Genomic DNA, 22,369 nt, shown 5'->3' with positions numbered 1-22,369 from the left:
TACGGTGCTTTCTGAACTCCGAGCACAAGCTTTGATGTGAGAAGCGATGGTAGAGAAGAAAGGAAATTGAGAAATGTGAAGGAAGATGCTCCAGCATCTGACGTTTTATAAGTAATTAGATCCCTTATAATGAGTGACAGCAAGTCATGTTGTAAATGAGATTATTTATAGTAATGAAATTGTAATTCAATAACATAAACGTATAAAATAGTCATTCAGTTACCAAGTGTTTTTCTTGGGAATGATTTAACGTGTGTAACGCGTGCGTGAAATTATGTGAGGCACTCGTAAAATATTTATATAGCACTCACTCTGTGACTGGTAAATGTCACTTGCCTGGCTTATTAGTTCGAGTGAGTGAGTGAGTGAGTGAGTGAGTGAGTTGGGTTTAACGCTGCTTTTAACAGTATTCCAGTTATATCGCGGCGTGTCAGCTTAATGTGGGAGGAAATCCCGAAGTGGTGCAGGTCTCAGACGTTTACCACTTCGATAAAACCCACGAGCACGGGTATGGTGCTGACAAACCTAAAAACATAATTGGGGCGAACCGGGACTCGAACCCACAATCATAGGTTTCTGGCGTGCCCAAAAGGACGCAACTCTGCACAGCGAATCGCGGCGCCTTAGACGACTGGGTCACCCGTGCCCCCTTTATTTGTTCGAAGAAGTCAACGTTTTTAAATAAGGTGGTCGCTTGACAACAAAATGTAGTTTTTAAATCAAGATATGCTTACATTTACACTTAAATACACATTTATATTTAACGTTCAAATGGAATATCTAATATTTTAAACGTTGTCAGATTAGTGTTATAATTTTAGTTCTATTTTCAACACATAACTTACAATTATTGTGTCTCTTGGATATGTATTACTATTGATGAATTAACATTATTTCAAACATTTCCTGTAAATATAAATCCAAATATAACTCTTTGCAAGTGATTATTGTATAAAGCAAATTGCTATACTAATTAAGCCACGATTTGCACAGCTCTAATGACAGAAAAAAATGTGTTCACGAAGGCTCTCAGAGCGGACGTAAATTGACAGAGAGCATCTTCAGAATCATTTGCGATTTTGCTGTGTCCATTTTCTACAAGGGGTGCCCAAGCAGAGTTAATGACCTCAAGGGCAGATTCCCAGAACCTTGTTAAAGGTTTGTCTTGAAAACCCAACCTAGAGGCGGTTTTTCTGCTTAAATCCCTTCCTTCCCTATCCGTTTTTGTGTGTGTAAAATATGACTGTAATCCTCCATGACAGGGCCTTTTAGGATTGCAGTCTCTATGTTAATTTCCAGACAGGTCGAACCTTGAATTTTAATCACATGGCGAGATGCTACTTGTGAACATTGATAGTTGACTCCACCGAATCAACGTGATTTTGCACATTGAGGGACAAGTTGTAGTCCTCCAATTTCATTAAAGAAATTACAAGAACGAATGTCTCACGCGTAATGGGTCCGAAGGAATAATGAAATATACTGACGAGAGTTGCAAAGGGTTTGCTTTTTGTGTTTTACCTATGGGAGAACTAAAATAGAGTGTATTGTGTATTTTGATATTTTCCCACACTGGGAACGACGCTTTGTTTAATCTTGCTTGCAAAATGTTAAGGAGTTGTTACCATGGCTATTCGATTGTTCTTAATGCTATCGGCTCTATTTTCAATATCAATGAGTCATGATGAAATATTTGAAAAAGAGAATCAACCACATGCGTCCTTTCGTGAGAACCCGTTGTCATCATCCGTCACTGTCGTCATGTATGTATGAAGGCACAATACATCCCTCGCTAATACCCAAAGCTTGTAGTAAGGGGCTGGGGGTCAAAGGTAGTAAGGTAATGGAGACCCAAGGTTGTAAGGGGCAGGGGGTCCCAGGTAGTAAGGTAATTGGGACCCAAGGTAGTAAGGGGCTGGGGGTCCCAGGTAGTAAGGTAATAGGGGTCCCAGGTTGTAAGAGCCTCGGGGTCCCAGGTAATAAGGTAATGGGGACCCCAGGTAGTAAGGCAATGGGGACTCAGGTAGTAAGGTAATGGAGACCCGAGGTAGTAAGGTAATGGAGACCCGAGGTAGTAAGGTAATGGAGACCCGAGGTAGTAAGGTAATGGGGACCCCAGGTAGTAAGGTAATGGGAACCCCAGGTAGTAAGGTAATGGAGACCCCAGGTAGTAAGGTAATGGGAACCCCGGGTAGTAAGGTAATGGAGACCCCAGGTAGTAAGGTAATGGAGACCCCAGGTAGTAAGGCAATGGGAACCCCGGGTAGTAAGGTAATGGAGACCCCAGGTAGTAAGGTAATGGAGACCCCAGGTAGTAAGGTAATGGGAACACCAGGTAGTAAGGTAATGGAGACCCGAGGTAGTAAGGTAATGGAGACCCCAGGTAGTAAGGTAATGGGAACCCCAGGTAGTAAGGTAATGGAGACCCCAGGTAGTAAGGTAATGGGAACCCCAGGTAGTAAGGTAATGGGAACCCCGGGTAGTAAGGTAATGGGGGCCCCGGGTAGTAAGGTAATGGAGACCCGAGGTAGTAAGGTAATGGGGACCCGAGGTAGTAAGGTAATGGAGACCCCAGGTAGTAAGGTAATGGGAACCCCAGGTAGTAAGGTAATGGAGACCCCAGGTAGTAAGGTAATGGGGACCCGAGGTAGTAAGGTAATGGAGACCCCAGGTAGTAAGGTAATGGAGACCCCAGGTAGTAAGGTAATGGAGACCCCAGGTAGTAAGGTAATGGGGGCCCCGGGTAGTAAGGCAATGGGGACCCCAGGTAGTAAGGTAATGGAGACCCCAGGTAGTAAGGTTATGGGGATCCCAGGTAGTAAGGCAATGGGAACCCCAGGTAGTAAGGCAATGGGGACCCGAGGTAGTAAGGCAATGGGAACCCCAGGTAGTAAGGCAATGGGAACCCCGGGTAGTAAGGCAATGGGGACCCCAGGTAGTAAGGTAATGGAGACCTCAGGTAGTGAGGGGAACGGGATCCGAGATAGTAAAGAGATGGGGACTGGGTGGTAACAATTGCTGTTACAGCTATCTTTTCTGGATAGAATATTATCGACTGTCAACCTTGGCCTTAATAGTTATATGTCATTGCAGCGTGGATTGATATTCACACTTTTAACCATTTGTTTGTAGAGCAGACTCGATGACATACACACACACACACACACACACACACACACACACACACACACACACACACACACACACACACACACACACACACACACACACACACATACATACATACATACATACGTACATACATCCTATGAAGGACAATGCTTAACGGGGCGGAGGGGTAGCCAAGTGGTTAAAGTGTTCCCTTGTCACACCGAAGACCCGGGTTCGATTCTCCACATGGGTACAATGTGTGAAGCCCATTTCTGGTGTCCTCCGCCGTTATATTGCTGGAATGTTGCTAAAAGCGCCGTAAAACCATACTCACTCACTCACTCACTCACTCACTCACCCATGATAAATCCCTTCTGTGAAGCTACGCGGCTTGTTGTCACCAAACACACTTATTAATATGAGCAAACACGTATTTTCTTTCAAAATGTATTTCTGACAGGCAGAACAGGGTCTTCACACATTGTACCCATGTCGGGAATCGAACCCGGGTCTTCGGCGCGACGAGCGAACGCTTTAACCACTAGGCTACACGACCGCTCTCATGGGTATGTACCCTCACTGAATCCTCCAATGGCGAACAATTTTAAAGTGGGTGAGTACATACAAAAGAAAGGTGGACCATTGATTGGTGGCAACGATCAATACCGTCGGGGTACGATGATTCCCCTGAAGATCCGGGGTAGAATAGGTCTTCAGCAACCCATGCTTGCCGTAAAAGACGACTGTCGGGTGGTCAGGCTCACTGACTTGGTTGATACATGTCATCGTATCCCAATTGCATGGATCGATGTTCATGATGTCAATCACTGGTCCAGACACAGTTTTTTTACAGACCGCCGTCATACAGCTGGAATTTTGCTGAGTGCGGCGTTAAACAACAAACCAACCAACAACGATGACTTACAATCAGCCAATTTGACCAGCCAATCTGCAATTTAATAAGCTCATAAAGCAAGCATTAGACACTGGCGTTTTCTGCCAAGGAATCCCCTTGGTGTCTCATCTAACAAAGAAAATCAGAAGTACTGATATAAAAATAATTCCAGACCCACTGTCTATAATATCAACCTGGACATTAAACATACATGTACATTAAATCGGTATCCCTGATACGCGACCATATCAATAAAGATCGAAAACCTCTTAACCAATATTGGGGCAATTTGAGTTGCAGCAATGAGGAGTCTGATATCATGTGTTATAACAATCACACGTCAACGAGCTTGATAAATTTACCTTCGCATTAACTAGTGCACTAACAGGCAGGCAAACAGGTGAAATGTAGTGTAATTAAAAAGATTGATCATTCCATAAAACCGTCCTAATAACCGCACTCGTCGCGATCCCAATATGGAAACTTTCGTGCCAAGATAACATCCCCGTATCCAGACCTAAACGAAATTGGAGGAAACCTTTAGTCGAAATCTTTCGTGCCTTTTACGTTGATGGCCCACGTGTTTATTATGAGGAAATGATGCTGTATTACGACAGGGCTCCTTTAGAAATTGACAGTGAACTCTAGGACCGAGATTGGAGAGCTAGACGACACCACAAGACGGATATAAAAGAGCCAGTGGGGCTGAGGAACGCCAGGCAGCCGCGGATCACACAGCTGAGACTCAGTAGGTCTTAAATTATGTAATAAACTCTTGAACATTGATTTTCGAGTAAAAACTTTCACAAGCGTTGAAGACATGCAATCCCTTCAGGGTCGAGTGGTGTGTTGAGACATTGACGTGTCTGGCTAATAATGAATAAATAAGAACAAGAATAAAAACACAATATAATAATTTAGAAATGGGTACGTGATGAAAGAATGAAAACACCAACAGTTTACCTCCCAGTGTGTTTTCTGTATAACTACGGTTATAACGAACTCAAAGGGACCACTAATTTTAGTTCGTAATAACCGTAGTTCGTCATAAGCCTATATAGAGCATATACAAAAGAAATGTGGTGACTAAAAAATAAGTTCGTTATATCCGTCAGTTCGTTATAACCGTGTTCATTATAAACGTAGTTTACTGTATATGAGTTGTGTATCATTTATGATACAGAATTAAAAATATAAACGGCATAAAGGTCCGTTTTGTAATTTCATCAGTTGTTATAAGGTATGATTTTGATTGCATGAGGATAAATGCATCTCTAACAAATATCAACTCGATTCAAATTCCAACTGAGAGTGCATCTCGGTACGCTTCAACTCTGATCAGAAAAACGGTATCTGTCCTGAAAGAGTATAATTTAAATCAATTGTGTTGAAAGATTTAACTGACTCCAATGCAAATACTAGCATTAAGGCCGGTACAACCATGAGTCACAGTATCTTCAATGAATAGGCCCCGGACGGAGAACATACGTCAAAAGAAAATAAAAGCCTTCGGTGCTTTTTCTGAGATGAATGTATTGTCAGAGTACGTGTATTGTAACGTATCATTCCGCGCTGAACTGGTGTCAGATGATGCTCGAGAATTGAAACTATAGTCGACAATTCGGACACAATACCAATGGTAATTTTCTAAATTAATTTGTTATGTTTTTCACTCATTATACAAGTGTATAAACACCAAAAAGAATCCTAAGGGCGAAGTCGGAGACAAGCTCCATTTTTTACTCGCATTTTGTAATTAATATGCTTATCTGAACTTTACCTCTGAAAAAGATGAAAATTCGGATTCTGACATCTCATGAAGGATACATATCAACGTTATATACAGTAGCATGATGCAATGTGTCGCTAACTGTCTGCAAAAGAAAATAATTATATTGTCGATGCGGTGTAAACATTTAAATTGCGTAACTTTAACTCAGCTGCGGTTATCTTGTTCCTCCATCTTCGTTACTGAATATAAATTCGGAGTAAGGATTCATGATCGAAAAGAAAACCCGGTCGGTTTTGGCATACGAGAAAAATACAACCGGCTGTCGTTTTCGGTCTGGAATCCATTTTAGAAGTTCACTTTTCTTTAAATAAAGCATGACTTTTCTGGAAGTAAATTTCTAAGGAAGGTAAACTGTTGTATGGATTTTAGAAATGTTATATTATTCATACCAATGGGAGATGTAGAAATGCGCTGTAAGTAGTACAACCCAAATCCGTTCACTTTTCTCAAAGGAGGAACCCTAGCCCCGAGGAGGGACACAAAAAACTGATATGAAGAGGAACGGATGAGGGGGTACGGTACTCCTAACTTAACTTAATAAAATCAGTACAACCGTATTGTTGTTCACTCCACTCTATCTTTTGTGGACCGCCTCCGTGGTCCTGTGGTAGAGCGTCCGCCCGGAGAGCGGAAGGTCCAGGGTTCGATCCCGGGCCGCGTCATACAAAAAGACGTTAAAAGATTGTACTTGTTGTTACCCTGTCTGGCGCTCGGCATTAAAGGGCTAAAACAAGGACTGGTCGGCTCGGAGTCAGTATACTGTGTCTGAGTGGGGTATTCATGTTAAACTGCGGCATGGTATCTCAGTGAGCTAGCACTATAAATCGGCATCAGTCCGGACTAGTACAAGCAGCCACACACACACATACACGTGCATGCACGTCGCTATATAAGTGCAATAATCTTGGACGCGACGTTAAACCTAATTTCACCTCACCTCACATCTATCTTTTGTGGACGACAAACGCACAGCAATTTGAAAAGTATTTCACTTAAATCACCGCGTATCAGCACGATGTGAGTGAGTGAGTGAGTATGGTTTTACGCCGCTTTTAGCAATATTCCAGCAATATCACGGCGGGGGACACCAGAAATGGGCTTTACACATTGTACCCATGTCGGGAATCGAACCCGGGTCTTCGGCGTGACGAGCGAACGCTTTAACCACTTGGCTACCCCCCAGCACGATGTGCGAGGAGAGGACACGGTATTGCAGGCGTAGTGAATACCATACCTCTATCAGATACATCTGATGACACCGCCATAGGAGATCACGTCAGCTAAAACTGACAGAGTCAATGTCGAGGCCTCTAAGTTCTCTGTACGAGTAAACGAGCATTTAGACATGCGTATCTGATTGCTGTATCTCGAAAACGAATACACTTGGGGAGTTCCGAATGCAAATAAATATACCTGCGTCGTTATATTATTGTAGATATTGTATGCGTCTTATAGCCATGGTATGTAAATGGGTGTAAAATCGAGGTTATATGTGTTTTGTGATAGATTTCTTTTTTTTCTGAGATCGGAATTTCCGAATCGAAGTGGTAACAAAAAAAGCCGAATCGTTCTAGAAAACTGATATCTAATTGGCATACCCCATTCCGAATGGGCGGTCAAAGTTCATTTTACGCATCCGTCCATTGAGGTGTCTTCAGATCTTCTCTCAGAGAGGTATCGTATCGGAGTAAAAGATCTGATTTTAATCAGGCAATCAATGAAGTCTTACTTTTTATGCACTTCATGGCGGGTGCTACCGGTAGGGCAGGAAATACCCAACCCTTTCGCGAATACCTGGTGTCATCACTAACTCTCAGCGACCTATTCATATAATCTGCACCACTGGTATGCCTTTTACGCCTAATGGAATCTGTTTCGGTGGATAATCTAAACTGTTAAACTGATTGTTATTTGGCGATGACGTTCTATAAGATTCTGTTGGTGGACTGAAGTCACCGAGTTATGTTATAATCTCAGTAGCATTTATCAATTATGCTGTGTCAGCAACAAAAGAAATGGTTGGGGCATTTGAGTCATTTAAAGTCCCTCATAATGTGTTGCAAAACGAACAAACGCTTCCCTCTACTCATAAGCAGCAGAATCTATGCATAACAGACGTAATTAAAAATATACATATCGTTTTTAGTTTCAACAATATCATTAAATGCGCTATTGTGTCAGCGGCGTATCTGGTGATAACTCGATTGTTTATAGGCCATCATATAGCCTAATCACATGAAAGGTTATGTGAGCTTTGTTTTGAGTTTAAGTAGCCCTTTCCACCGAACGACAATAGAATATCAAATCTTTAGTAGACATTTAGAAGTTGAGGACATTTAGAACATGAAAGTGTATAGATAATAACTATCCTTATTGGTCCTGTTCATGATGTTTCCTAGAAACAAACCGATACTGTAAGGCGATAACAATCATTGAAAAAAAAAGGAAATTTCAACAAGTTATGGAAATCCAAAAGTTTGCAGCTATATACAGAGACCAAGGTATCTTCTTACACAGCGTATACTCTACTGCGGAATAGCGAACTTTTACCTACAAATAGACACCTGGCTTGTATTTTTGTTATATTGTTGTCAGTTCTTTGTTCTCACACCCAGCCCCTATCCCCCTACTTTCACCATTTGCTTCTCTTCCGTTAATCACATTAGTTCCCTCGTTATGTTGTTATTTTTGTATATTAATCCTACCTTGTGTATATCAACGTGTAGGCCGCCTCCGTGGTCTAGTGGAAGAGCGTCCGCCCTGAGAGCGGAAGGTCCGGGGTTTGATTCTCGGCCACATCATACCAAAGGACGTTAAAAGATGGTACTTGTTGATACCCTGTCTGGCGCTCGGCATTAAGGGGCTAAAACAAGGACTGGTCGGTATACTGTGTCTGAGTGGGTATTCATGTTAAACTGAGGCATGGTATCTCAGTGGGCTAGCACTATAAATCGGCATCAGTCCGGGCTAGTACAAGCAGCCCCACAAACACACCCACGTACATGCACGTCGCTATATAAGTGCAATAATCTTGGACGCGACATTAAACCCCATTTCACCTCATCTCACTTATCAGCATGTATATACGTTAACTCAGTCCGCTTACACAGTATACACGTGACAAAGGGGAGAGAAGTATAGCCCCGAAACGTCATTACATCCTTCATGTCTTCAGTATAACATCGTTACTTGTAACTCCAACAATACAACATTGTATTCGAGGTTTTGCCACTGCGATACAGTTGCCTGTGTTACATGAACACTCGCGCACTCAGATTATAAATAGTTCGAGTCAGATGACAAACAACTGCGAATGCCGCATATCCTCCACAGCTAAGGATTAATGGTATAAATATTGCCTCGGTCGTGACCTGCATCAACTTCATCTGCGAAAGACAACTTTTTAAGGCCCCCTGAAAGGATTCGATCTTCAAAAGAGAAGCTGTTGTAAGGTTTCCATCGCCAAGTTTTTAGCAACAGATTATTTATGGACATTTTAAGCTTTCCGAGAATATCAAATTATGTTTGAGGAACAGTTCTTGTTGTGATGCGCTGTCGATACCACATTTCCACATTAACCAGGAGATACAGAAATATGCTATTTTTCGATATCTGGTGAGAGGTTACATAGAGCAGTGATAGATGTGAGTGTGCCCATACACTCCTAATTGTATATGGTAGAAACAACGTCTCCCTAGCTTCCCTGGTTGTAAATAGTGTGTTTCATTGGATAACAAAGAAAGGTTGAAATGTAAATCAAACGTTTTACAGACAGTAGGATATCACCATGATATCACCATGTCGCAGTTTTTAATGGAATTATAATTAATAGTCAGCGACGTCATGCACCACTACAGAATCATACTCATTTTTGGTTTTACAGTGTCGAGGTAGTGAGTAGTGAGTAAGGTTTTCCAGGAAGGTCACAGCTGCCTATGTATGAAGATTCCAAACTTGACAAACTAGTGGTTAATATAATGAGCACCACCCACGTCGTTCACAGATCACCAAGAGCACACTTTACCCTGGTGTTCGTTGAAAATCCTTTAGCATATAGCACTATGGTGTACTTAGATTAAACCCAGATAAATAGTGCAAATGGAATCCAGATTGCGTATTTGTTTCTTCCCCGAACAATGTTAACTCGTTTCCTCGAAATTTCGGTGATGTCGATGTCAGTTCCACAACTGGGTTTTGAGAGAAATATTGTGGCACTTGGTGATCTTTTGATATATTTTACATAGCCCTTTGATGGGAGCAGGCATGGTAATAGAATGTCCAAACGGAGAGCGAAAACGCTGTATACATACAATGGATTAACTCAAAACTGTGTGACATAGATTGAGTATCTCAATATCATGTGTGTAAATATATACATGTAGTTCCAGCTCATGAAAATGTTCAAATCCACAATGACACACAGAGGCATATCATATGCTCTTATATAAATCCTCATCTGAAACTGGGGGGCATGGGTGGCCAAGTCGTCTAAGGCGCCGTGATTCGCTGTACAGAGTTGCGTCCTTTTGGGCACGCCAGAAACCTATGATTGTGGGTTCAAATCCCGGTTTGTCCCGATTATGTTTCGATGTTAGTCAGCACCATACCCGTGCTCGTGGGTTTTACCGAAGTTGTAAATTTCTGAGACCTGCATCACTTTGGGCTTACCTCTCACTTAAGAGCTGACACGGCGTGATATACCTGGAATAATGTTATAAGCGGCGTTAAACCCAACTCACTCACTCATCTGAATCTGAAATCAGTGATGAAAAACATCCACGAAGAAGGGAAGGCAAACACATCAAATACATTATAGTCTCACATATATAGTAAAGTGGCTTACTAATGTCTTGCTTGTGTTAACTGCCGAGTTTGAAATATGTCCACTCATGTACCTTTGATATAGTCGTACCTCTCAAGCATCCTCTGCTCAGAGGGTGGGAAGCTGAGCGTGGCGCAAGTCATTTCCTTACATCAGCTCTACATCGAATGGATCACTGTCACGCCTCGGGCCCATACGGAAATTATTTCCCCAATCATACTGACAGTCTATTGAAGGGGAATCACTATATATGTCTCAAGTATATTTGTGGTAAATCACTCGCGCTAATGAGATTGCCTCCGAGAAAGAAAACAAAGGGCATAAAGCATTTAGTCTAGAAATATTAATACAATATGACAGATAGCTGAATACACAGTGGGGGTAGTGAATAAACGTAAATTTGTGTCTTATAGATTGAAAACAAGAATGGCAAGAACTCTCTTGGTGTATCGAGTAATGGTCTGGATAATACTTGTGTAAAGGTGCATTGTCTGCACATTCAATTACCTGCCCTTATTCTAGAGTGAGTGAGTGAGTGAGTGAGTGAGTGAGTGAGTGAGTGAGTGAGTAGGTTTGTGGTTGAGTAAAAGTAATATGCAGTATGGAAACTGCGTCGTACAAATAGACTATTATGTTTGTTATTATCATTATTTCAGCAATATCACGGTGTGTCAGCTTGGTGTGGGAGTGATGTAGGTCTTAGACAATAACCACTTTGATGAAACCCACAAGCACAAGTGTGGTGCTGACAAACCTAGAATAAGCAGGGCAAACTGAGATTCGAAGTCATGATCTTTGGTTTTTGTTATGTTTAAAGGATGCGCTCGGCACTGCGAAATCACAGAGCCTCAGACAATGTACCTTGCCTAAAGGAGTCAAATTAGTTGCATACTAGTTCCGTCACAACTAGAACATGGTTCAGTGTCAAAGGACGCAAAATAATATTTGTAAACGTGGTTTGTGGCACACTCCAATCACTCATGCTGTAGATTCATTTATTTCACACACTGCACCTGACGTATTGCATTTTATCAGTAGCAAGTCCAACTGTTACAATGGCCACCATCAATACATTCAGAGGAAATGAGTTTAACATTAATTGGTTTTGACAGCCTATTTAAGCATTCGCTGCTTTAGAATCGAACCTTAACCGACTCAGTCAACTACCTGACCTTATTCTATTTGTTTGGCGTACAAGGCGACTATGCTTGGCGTAAGAGGCGACTGACGGGATCGGGTGGTCAGGCTCGCTGACTTGGTTGATGCATGTCATCGATCCCAATAGCGTGGATCGAAGCTCAAGATGTCAATCACTTGATTGTCTGGTCCAGACTCGATTATTTACAGACCGCCGTCATATAGCTGGAATATTGCTGAGTGCGGCGTTAAACAACAAACAAACAAACAAACCTTATTCTAGAGTATGTGAGTGAGTTGGTTTTAACAATATTTTAGTCATTTCACGGCCTTACAGCATGCTGTTGGAGAAAGACCGAAGTGATGCAGACGTTTACGCTTTGGTAAAAACACGAGCACGGGGAATATTCTGACAAAAACATTATCAAACCCACAATTATAGGTAATCTCACTAGATCAGATATTTGACTCCGATACGATATCCCTCTGTCTGAAAATCCGAGGACACCTCTATTGGAACTTTGACCTCTGAAATCTAAATAAAGAATGAGTGGGTTCTTGAGTCCAACTGTACCGCGTATTACAGTATCGTATACTGTAACGATTAATCCCACGCTTGCTGCAATTACTCGACGGGAATAACAGCAATGCTGCTGATACGACAGAAAGCTGTATATACTGACTCACTGTAAATTAACCTCATGACTTTATCCGCTGGAAAGCCTATGACAGCTTTATTTTGTGTTTAACATGGCCTGGCTCCAGACGATGTAAATCTTTGCTTTTTACAGAAACTAGTACAACATCATAAACAGGAGGTCGCGACAGGATATGGTACTAAAAAACCTACACAAATACCCTAGGCGAATTTGGTGTCTGGTATATTGTACAGAATTCAAAACTTTCGAAAAACTTCTACCTATGCTATTCGTGAACAACGTTGTGATTAGAACGCCAATGTTATATAAACAACAAGCCACGTGTAAATGTCTAATAGAAATTAACAGAACGCTCTGAAAAGACCACACATACATGGGATATGATCATGAGAAGCATTTCGAGGACGTCTGTAAATGTCGTTTCAAACCACAGTCATCAATATTCCAACTTGCCTATACATTCTCTAGTGTGGGCCAAGCCAAACAGTGTTTTACAAGCTCAGAGTTAACTATCATATTTGTAACGAAGTACTCTCAGAGTAAACTTGCAGTGCACGTATTTTAAAGAACTCACACACAGTAGTTGTTGTACACTTGGTTTAAGTCACAAAAAGATTGATTGTATTTGATTTCTGAAATGGTTGGGGTGTAGAAGATTGTAGCAAAAATATATAGAATTGTCACAAAAGTGCTGCATACACATGTACTATCAGAAATGTAACTTGATAGCCTGCGTTTCTCTAATGCCCTAAACATAACATGCCCTTATAATATATAATGTTGTTGTGAAATAACTCAGCACCCTGTGGCATAACAGACAAATTTAAAAGTCAAGCAAATAGGTTCTCAAAGGCAATAAACATGAGAGCAAAAACAAAAGAGCATTCTACAACTTCCCCGTAAAGACTGTTTTCGTGTCGATGCCACTTAAATAATGAGTGAAAAACATAACAAAAACATAACTGAGAAAATTACAATTGATAATTTGTCCATTTTGTCCACTGTAGTTCTAATTCCCGAACATCAACTGACGTAGGTTCGCCGCAGAATAATACATTCCAATATATGTAGTCTGACAATACATTCATCTCAGGAAAACACGGACAGCTTTTATTTTTATTTGACGTATGTTCTCTGTCTGGGGCCAAATCATTGAAGAAACTGTGAATCATGGTTGCCGCGGTGCTATTGTAAATATTTGTATTCACTAAATCATTTAACAACACTATCTAAAGTACAGGCTATTTTTTGGACAGGAGACGGTTTCTCCGATCTGTGTGCACAGGGTAGCGTACTAACGTCTTCTTTCATTTCGAATTCTTGCGGAAAGTGTCTTGGTTAGATGCGTACACTCACATCCAACACACCCTGTGCCTGAGCATTAACAGAACGCTCTGAATAATGTTGTTACCAGTTGTTACCGTACAGGATTAGATGTGGGTTTTCTTTTTATTGTACTCATTCAAATTGTCATTATACTTTTAAGCAATTGTATACGATTCTATCAAAGTGTATATTACACAATGTTGAGAGTTAAAATGAAGCGTGTGTGAAATGACAAGATTATGTTATTTCCGTTATTCAATTTTCATGACAGTTTACACCAAAGCAAGAATTGCAGGTCGTATTCTAACAGATCTTGTTACGGCCAGTATTCATGTTATCACACAGTGTCTATAACTCTTCCAAACTTGACATGTTCTGCCGAAATCTGTCATTATTGTCTGGCCAACACTGGAAATGGATGCTACACATACACGTTGGTTGCGTGTGTCTGGGCGTGGGGAACGGCTTCATGTAGATATGTCATTGGCCACAAAGTGCTCTGTAATGAAGGAAAAGTTCAACGACACGGTGTTGTGAAAAGCGTCATTACCATGTCACGAGAGCAATCAACAAGAATCTCACCTGAAATCTTCCCTAAACGAATACAGTACAACACATGGGGCTTATATGGGTCAAGGGTAATGGGAAACGTTATCAGATCAAATAGTCTGATTCACATATCTTATTGATGCCAGTCCAACCCAAAGGCAAGACTTAGTTACTTTAACCAAAGAGTCATTTCCTGAGCTGTGTGGGTAAAATGTTTGAATCCCAATTTTGGTGTCCCACGCCGTGTTCTTGTGGGAATATTACTTAAAGCGGCGTTAAACCATATTACGGTGGGGGACTCCAGAAATGGGCTTCACACATTGTACCCATGTCGGGAATCTAACCCGGGTCTTCGGCGTGACGAGCGAACGCTTTAACCACTAGGCTACCCGACCGCCCCTTAATATTAACAGACCATTTCAAACATATTCTTAATGTTCTGCGCTCATATTATTATCATATTGTTTAAATTCTTGACGAATTTGTTCATTATAAAACATACAGAATTAAGGTGCATATGACAGGCAGCGATTATTCATGTCATTGACAGTTATTTGACCTATCGGCGTGAAACTGCGACGGGAGCAAGCCTCTATTATCAATGTGAACTATGAAATGAGTTATGGCATATTTCAAACTCCAATGACTCATCCTAAAAGCGCCATCTCTTATAAATCCCCTCCAGTCCGTTCCTACGGGGTTATTATCTATAAGACGTTCTATAAGATTCTGTTGGTGGACTGAAGTCACCGAGTTATGTTATAATCCCAGTAGCATTTATCAATTATGCTGTGTCAGCAACAAAAGAAATGGTTTGGGCATTTGAGTCATTTAAACTCTCTCCCAATGTGTTGCAAAACGAACAAACGCTTCCCTCTACTCATAAGCAGCAGAATCTATGCATAACAGACGTAATTAAAAATATACATATCGTTTTTGGTTTCAACAATATCATTAAATGCGCTATTGTGTCAGTGGCGTATCTGGTGATAACTCGATTGTTCACAGGCCATCATATAGCCTATCCACTAGAAAGGTTATGTGAGTTTGTTTTGTGTTTAAGTAGCCCTTTCCACCGAAAGACAATAGAATATCAAATCTTTAGTAGACATTAAGAAGTTGAGAACATTTAGAACATGAAAGTGTATGGATAATAACTATCTTTATTGGTCCTGTTCATGATGTTTCCTAGAAACAAACCGATACTGTAAGGCGATAACAATCATTGAAAAAAAGAGGACATTTCAACAAGTTATGGAAATCCAAAGTTTGCAGCTATATACAGAGACCAAGGTATCTTCTTACACAGCGTATACTCTACTGCGGAATAGCGAACTTTACCCGCAAATAGACACCTGGCTTGTATTTTTGTTATATTGTTGTCAGCTCTTTGTTCTCACACCCAGCCCCTATCACCCTACTTTCACCATTTGCTTCTCTTCCGTTAATCACTTTGGTACCCTCGTTATGTTGTTATTTTTGTATATTAATCCTACCTTGTGTATATCAACGTGTAGGCCGTCTCCGTGGTCTAGTGGAAGAGCGTCCGCCCTGAGAGTGGAAGGTCCTGGGTTTGATTCCCGGCCACGTCATACCAAAGGACGTTAAAAGATGGTACTTGTTGATACCCTGTCTGGCGCTCGGCATTAAGGGGCTTAAACAAGGACTGGTCGGTATACTGTGTCTGAGTGGGGTATTTAGTGTTAAACTGAGGCATGGTATCTCAGTGGGCTAGCACTATAAATCGGCATCAGTCCGGACTACTACAAGCAGCCCCACAAACACACCCACGTACATGCACGTCGCTATATAAGTGCAATAATTTTGGACGCGACGTTAAACCCCATTTCACCTCATCTCACTTATCAGCATGTATATACGTTAACTCAGTCCGCTTACACAGTATACACGTGACAAAGGGGAGAGAAGTATAGCCCCGAAACGTCATTACATTCTTCATGTCTTCAGTATAACATCGTTACTTGTAACCCTAACAATACAACATTGTATTCGAGGTTTTGCCACTGCGATACAGTTGCCTGTGTTACATGAACACTCGCTCACTCAGATTATAAATAGTTCGAGTCAGATGACGAACAACTGCGAATGCCGCATATCCTCCACAGCTAAGGATTAATGGTATAAATATTGCCTCGGTCGTGACCTGCATCAACTTCATCTGCGAAAGACAACTTTTTAAGGCCCCCTGAAAGGATTCGATCTTCAAAAGAGAAGCTGTTGTAAGGTTTCCATCGCCAAGTTTTTAGCAACAGATTATTTCTGGACATTTTAAGCTTTCCGAGAATATCAAATTATGTTTGAGGAACAGTTCTTGTCGTGATGCGCTGTCGATACCACATTTCCACATTAACCAGGAGATACAGAAATATGCTATTTTTCGATATCTGGTGAGAGGTTACACAGAGCAGTGATAGATGTGAGTGTGCCCATACACTCCTAATTGTGTAAGGTAGAAACAACGTCTCCCTAGCTTCCCTGGTTGTAAATAGTGTGTTTCATTGGATAACAAAGAAAGGTTGAAATGTAGTTCAAACTTTTCCAGACAGTTGGATATCACCATGACATTAAGAAGCAATTTGGTGTCGCAGTTTCCAATGGAATTATAATTAATAGTCAGCGACGTCATGCACCACTACAGAATCATACTCATTTTTGGTTTTACAGTGTCCAGGTAGTGAGTAGTGAGTAAGTGTGTCCAGGAAGGTCACAGCTGCCTATGTATGAAGATTCCAAACTAGTGGTTGATATAATGAGCACCACCCCACGTCGTTCACAGATCACCAAGAGCACACTTTACCCTGGTGTTCGTTGAACATCCTTCAGCATATAGCACTATGGTGTACTTAGATTAAACCCAGATAAATAGTGCAAATTGAATCCAGATGCGTATTTGTTTCTTCAAACAACAATGTTAACTCTTCTCCTCGAAAATTCGGTTATGTCGATGTCAGTTCCACAACTGGGTTTTGAGCGAAATATCGTTGCGCTTGGTGGTCTTTTGATATATTTTACATAGCCCTTTGATGGGAGCAGACATGGTAATAGAATGTCCTAGCGGAGAGCGAAAACGCTGTATACATATAATAGATTCAGTAGTTATTGCAAGCAAACTTAGGCTATATATGTTTTTATTATATTGTTCATGATAGATTGTGTATCTCAATATCATGTGTGTAAATATATACATGTAGTTCCAGGACATGAAAGTGTTCAAATCCACAATGACACACAGAAGCATATCATATGCTCTTATATAAATCCTCATCTGAAACTGGGGGATCACGGGTGGCCCAGTCGTCTAAGGCGCCGCGATTCGCTGTGCAGAGTTGCGTCCTTTTTGGCACACCAGAAACCTATGATTGTTGGTTCGAATCCCGGTTCGTCCCGATTATGTTTCTAGGTTAGTCACCATACCCATGCTTGTGGGTTTCACCGAAGTTGTAAATATCTGAGACCTGCATCCTTCGGGCTTACCTCTCACATTAAGCTGACACGCCGTGATATACCTGGAATACTGTTATAAGCGGCGTTAAACCCAACTCACTCACTCATCTGAAACTGAAACCAGTGTTAAAACATCCACGAAGAAGGGAAGGCAAACCCATAAAAAACATTATAGTCTCACATATATAGTAAAGTGGCTTACTAATGTCTTGCTTGTGTTAACTGCCGAGTTTGAAATATGTCCACTCATGTACCTTTGATATAGTCGTACCTCTCAAGCATCCTCTGCTCAGAGGGTGGGAAGCTGAGCGTGGCGCAAGTCATTTCCTTACATCAGCTCTTCATCGAATGGATCACTGTCACGCCTCGGGCCCATACGGAAATTATTTCCCCAATCATACTGACAGTCTATTGAAGGGGAATCACTATATATGTCTCAAGTATATTTGTGGAAAATCACTCGCGCTAATGAGATTGCCTCCGAGAAAGAAAACAAAGGGCATAAAGCATTTAGTCTAGAAATATTAACACAATATGACAGATAGCTGAATACACAGTGGGGGTAGTGAATAAACGTAAACTTGTGTCTCATAGATTGAAAGCAAGAATGGCAAGAACTCTCTTGGTGTATCGAGTAATGGTCTGGATAATACTTGTGTAAAGGTGCATTGTCTGTACAGTCAATTACCTGCCCTTATTCTAGAGTGAGTGAGTGAGTGAGTGAGTGAGTGAGTGAGTGAGTGAGTGAGTGAAAATGCGTCGTACAGATAGACTATTATTTTTGTTATTATCATTATTTCAGCAATATCATGGTGTGTCAGCTTGGTGTGGGAGTGATGTAGGTCTTAGACAATAACCACTTTGATGAAACCCACAAGCACAAGTGTGGTGCTGACAAACCTAGAATAAGCAGGGCAAACTGAGATTCGAAATCAAGATCATCGGTGTCTGGCATGGTTAAAGGACGCAACTCGGCACCGTGAACTCACATAGCCTCAGACAATGTACCTTGCCTAAAGGAGTCAATTTAATAGCATACCAGTTCAGTCACAACCAGATTATGGTTCAGTGACAATGGACGCAAAATGGTATTTTAAACATGGTTTGTGGAACACTCCAATCACTCATGCACCTAACGTATTGCATTTTATTTTGTCTAAGAGGCGACTGACGGGATCGGGTGGTCAGGCTCGCTGACTTGGTTGATGCATGTCATCGATCCCAATAGCGTGGATCGAAGCTCAAGATGTCAATCACTTGATTGTCTGGTCCAGACTCGATTATTTACAGACCTCAGTCATATAGCTGGAATATTGCTGAGTGCGACGTTAAACAACAAACAAACAAGCCTTATTGTAGAGTGAGTGAGTGAGTGAGTTGGTTTTAACTATATTTCAGTCATTTCACGGCCTTACAGCATGCTGTTGGAGTTAAGACCGAAGTTACGTTTAAACTTTGGTAAAACCACGAGCACGGGGAATATTCTGGCAAAAACATTATCAAACCCACAATCATATGTAATCTCACTGAAATCAGGTATTTGACTCCGATACCATATCCCTCTGTCTGAAAATCCGAGGACTTCTCGATTGGAACTTTGACCTCTGAAATCTAAATAAAGAATGCGTGGGTTCTTGAGTCCAACTGTACCGCGTATTACAGTACCGTATACTGTAACGATTAATCCCACGCTTGCTGCAATTACTCGACGGGAATAACAGCAATGCTGCTAATACGACAGAAAGCTGTAAATACTGACTCACTGTAAATTAACCTCATGACTTTATCCGCTGGAAAGCCTATGACAGCTTTATTTTGTGTTTAACATGGCCTGGCTCCAGACGATGTAAATCTTTGCTTTTTACAGAAACCAGTACAACATCATCAATAGGAGGTCGCGTCAGGATATGGTACTAAAAACCTACTCAAATACCCTAGGCGAATTTGGTGTCTGGTATATTGTACAGAATTGAAAACTTTCGAAAAAATGCTACCTATGCTATTCGTGAACAACGTTGTGATTAGAACGCCAATGTTATATAAACATCAAGCCACGTGTAAATGTCTAATAGAAATTAACAGAACGCTCTGAAAAGACCACACATACATGGGATATGAGTAGCAATTCGAGGACGTCTGTAAATGTCGTTTCAAAGCACAGTCATCAATATTCCAACTTGCCTGTACATTCTCTAGTGTGGGTCAAGCCAAACAGTGTTTTACAAGCTCAGAGTTAACTATCATATTTGTAACGAAGTACTCTCAGAGTAAACTTGCAGTGCACGTATTTTAAAGAACTCACACACAGTAGTCAGATCAAGTCACAAAAAGATTGATTGTATTTGATTTCTGAAACGATTGGGGTGTAGAAGATTGTAGCTAAAATATATAGAATTGTCACAAAAGTGCTGCATACACATGTACTATCAGAAATGTAACTTGATAGCCTGCGTTTCTCTAATGCCCTAAAACATAACGGTGCCCTTATACTTGTACCTATGCTTTTCGTGAACAACGTTGTGATTAGAACGCCAATGTTATATAAACATCAAGCCACGTGTAAATGTCTAATAGAAATTAACAGAACGCTCTGAAAAGACCACACATACATGGGATATGAGAAGCAATTCGAGGACGTCGGTAAATGTCGTTTCAAAGCACAGTCATCAATATTCCAACTTGCCTGTACATTCTCTAGTGTGGGTCAAGCCAAACTGTTTTACAAGTTTCTCTAATGCCCTAAAACATAACGGTGCCCTTATAATATATAATGTTACTGTGAAATACCTCAGCACCCTGTGGCATAACAGACAAATTTAAAAGTCAAGCAAATAGGTTCTCAAAGGCAATAAACGTGAGAGCAAAAACAAAAGAGCATTCTACAACTTCCCCGTAAAGACTGTTTTCGTGTCGATGCCACTTAAATAATGAGTGAAAAATATAACAAAAACATAACTGAGAAAATTACAATTGATAATGTGTCCAGGTTGTCCACTGTAGTTCTAATTCCTGAACACCAACTGACGTAGGTTCTCTGCAGAATAAAACATTCCAATACATGTAGTCTGACAATACATTCATCTCGGGAAAACACGGAAAGCTTTTATTTTTATTTGACGTATGTTCTCTGTCAAGGGCCTATTCATTGAAGAAACTGTGAATCGTGGTTGCCGCGGTGCTATTGTAAGTATTTGCATTTGTATTCACTAAATCATTTAACAACACTATCTAAAGTACAGGCTCTTTTTGGACAGGAGACGGTTTCTCCGATCAGTGTGCACAGGGTAGCGTACAAACGTCTTCTTTCATTTCGAATTCTTGCGGAAAGTGTCTTGGTTAGATACGTACACACATATCCAAAACACCCTGTGCCTGAGCGGGTGTTGTGTTGCGCAATATTCAGGCGGCATGTAAATAAATATCTCTTTCGAACAGAGTACAGAGGATCTTGAGCAACGGTGGTAAGTCACTGTTAAAGTATGGGATTTGCGACTGCCTTAGCGCTAAGATCACTTTGTGCTCGTGGGTCCCCTGTTCCACCCGTTACTTATCGATAGCCTACAAATTGCGATGGTGAAGATCACCAGTTTCACAGTGACATCAATAATCAATATACGTCCAGTTGTTACCGTACAGGATTAGATGTGGGTTTTCTTTTTAATGTACTCATTCAAATTGTCGTTATACTTTTAAGCAATTGTATACGATTCTATCAAAGTGTATATTACACAATGTTGAGAGTTAAAATGAAGCGTGTGTGAAATGACAAGATTATGTTATTTCCGTTATTCAATTTTCATGACAGTTTACACCAAAGCAAGAATTGCCGGTCGTATTCTAATGGATCTTGTTACTGCCAGTATTCATGTTATCACACAGTCACTATAACTCTTCCCAACTTGACATGTTCTGCCGAAATCTGTCATTATTGTCTGGCCAACACTGGAAATGGATGCTACACATACACGTTGGTTGCGTGTGTCTGGGAGTGGGGAACGGCTTCATGTAGATATGTCATTGGCCACAAAGTGCTCTGTAATGAAGGAAAAGTTCAACGACACAGTGTTGTGAAAAGCGTCATTGCCATGTCACGAGACCAATCAACAAGAATCTCACATGAAATCTTCCCTAAACGAATACAGTACAACACATGGGGCTTATTTGGGTCAAGGGTAATGGGAAACGTTATCAGATCAAATAGTCTAATTCACATATCTTATATATGCCAGTCCAACCCAAAGACAAGACTTAGTTACTTTAACCAATGAGTCATTTCCTGAGCTGTGTTGGTAAAATGTGTGAATCTCATTTTTGGTGTCCCACGCCGTGTTATTGCTGGAATATTACTTAAAGCAGCGTTAAACCATACTCACTCACTCACTGCTGAGCTGTGCACCAGTACAATAACCTTAATAGAGTGAGTATGGTTTTACGCCGCTTTTAGCAATATTCCAGCAATATGACGGTGGGGGACTCCAGAAATGGGCTTCACACATTGTACCCATGTCGGGAATCTAACCCGGGTCTTCGGCGTGACGAGCGAACGCTTTAACCACTAGGCTACCCGAACGCCCCTTAATATTAACAGACCATTTCAAACATATTCTTAATGT

At 41.0% G+C, this 22,369-nt stretch overlaps 1 protein-coding gene across 1 annotated transcript in view; it reads left to right on the top strand.

Annotated features, from left to right (window-relative positions):
* Nucleotides 1-2,658: 2,658 nt before the first annotated feature.
* The window catches only part of LOC139442312 (limbic system-associated membrane protein-like), a 127,790-nt gene continuing 108,079 nt past the window's right edge, over nt 2,659-22,369 (top strand). The window contains exon 1 of the mRNA XM_071223102.1: nt 2,659-2,959. Within this exon, the coding sequence (XP_071079203.1) occupies nt 2,659-2,959 (301 nt within the window). The remainder of the gene's footprint in view (nt 2,960-22,369) is intronic.

Source organism: Haliotis cracherodii, unplaced genomic scaffold (assembly GCF_022045235.1).
Source record: "Haliotis cracherodii isolate W230 unplaced genomic scaffold, xgHalCrac1.p SCAF_5, whole genome shotgun sequence".
Lineage (NCBI taxonomy): Eukaryota > Metazoa > Mollusca > Gastropoda > Lepetellida > Haliotidae > Haliotis > Haliotis cracherodii.
This window is presented reverse-complemented; position numbering and strand designations above follow the sequence as displayed.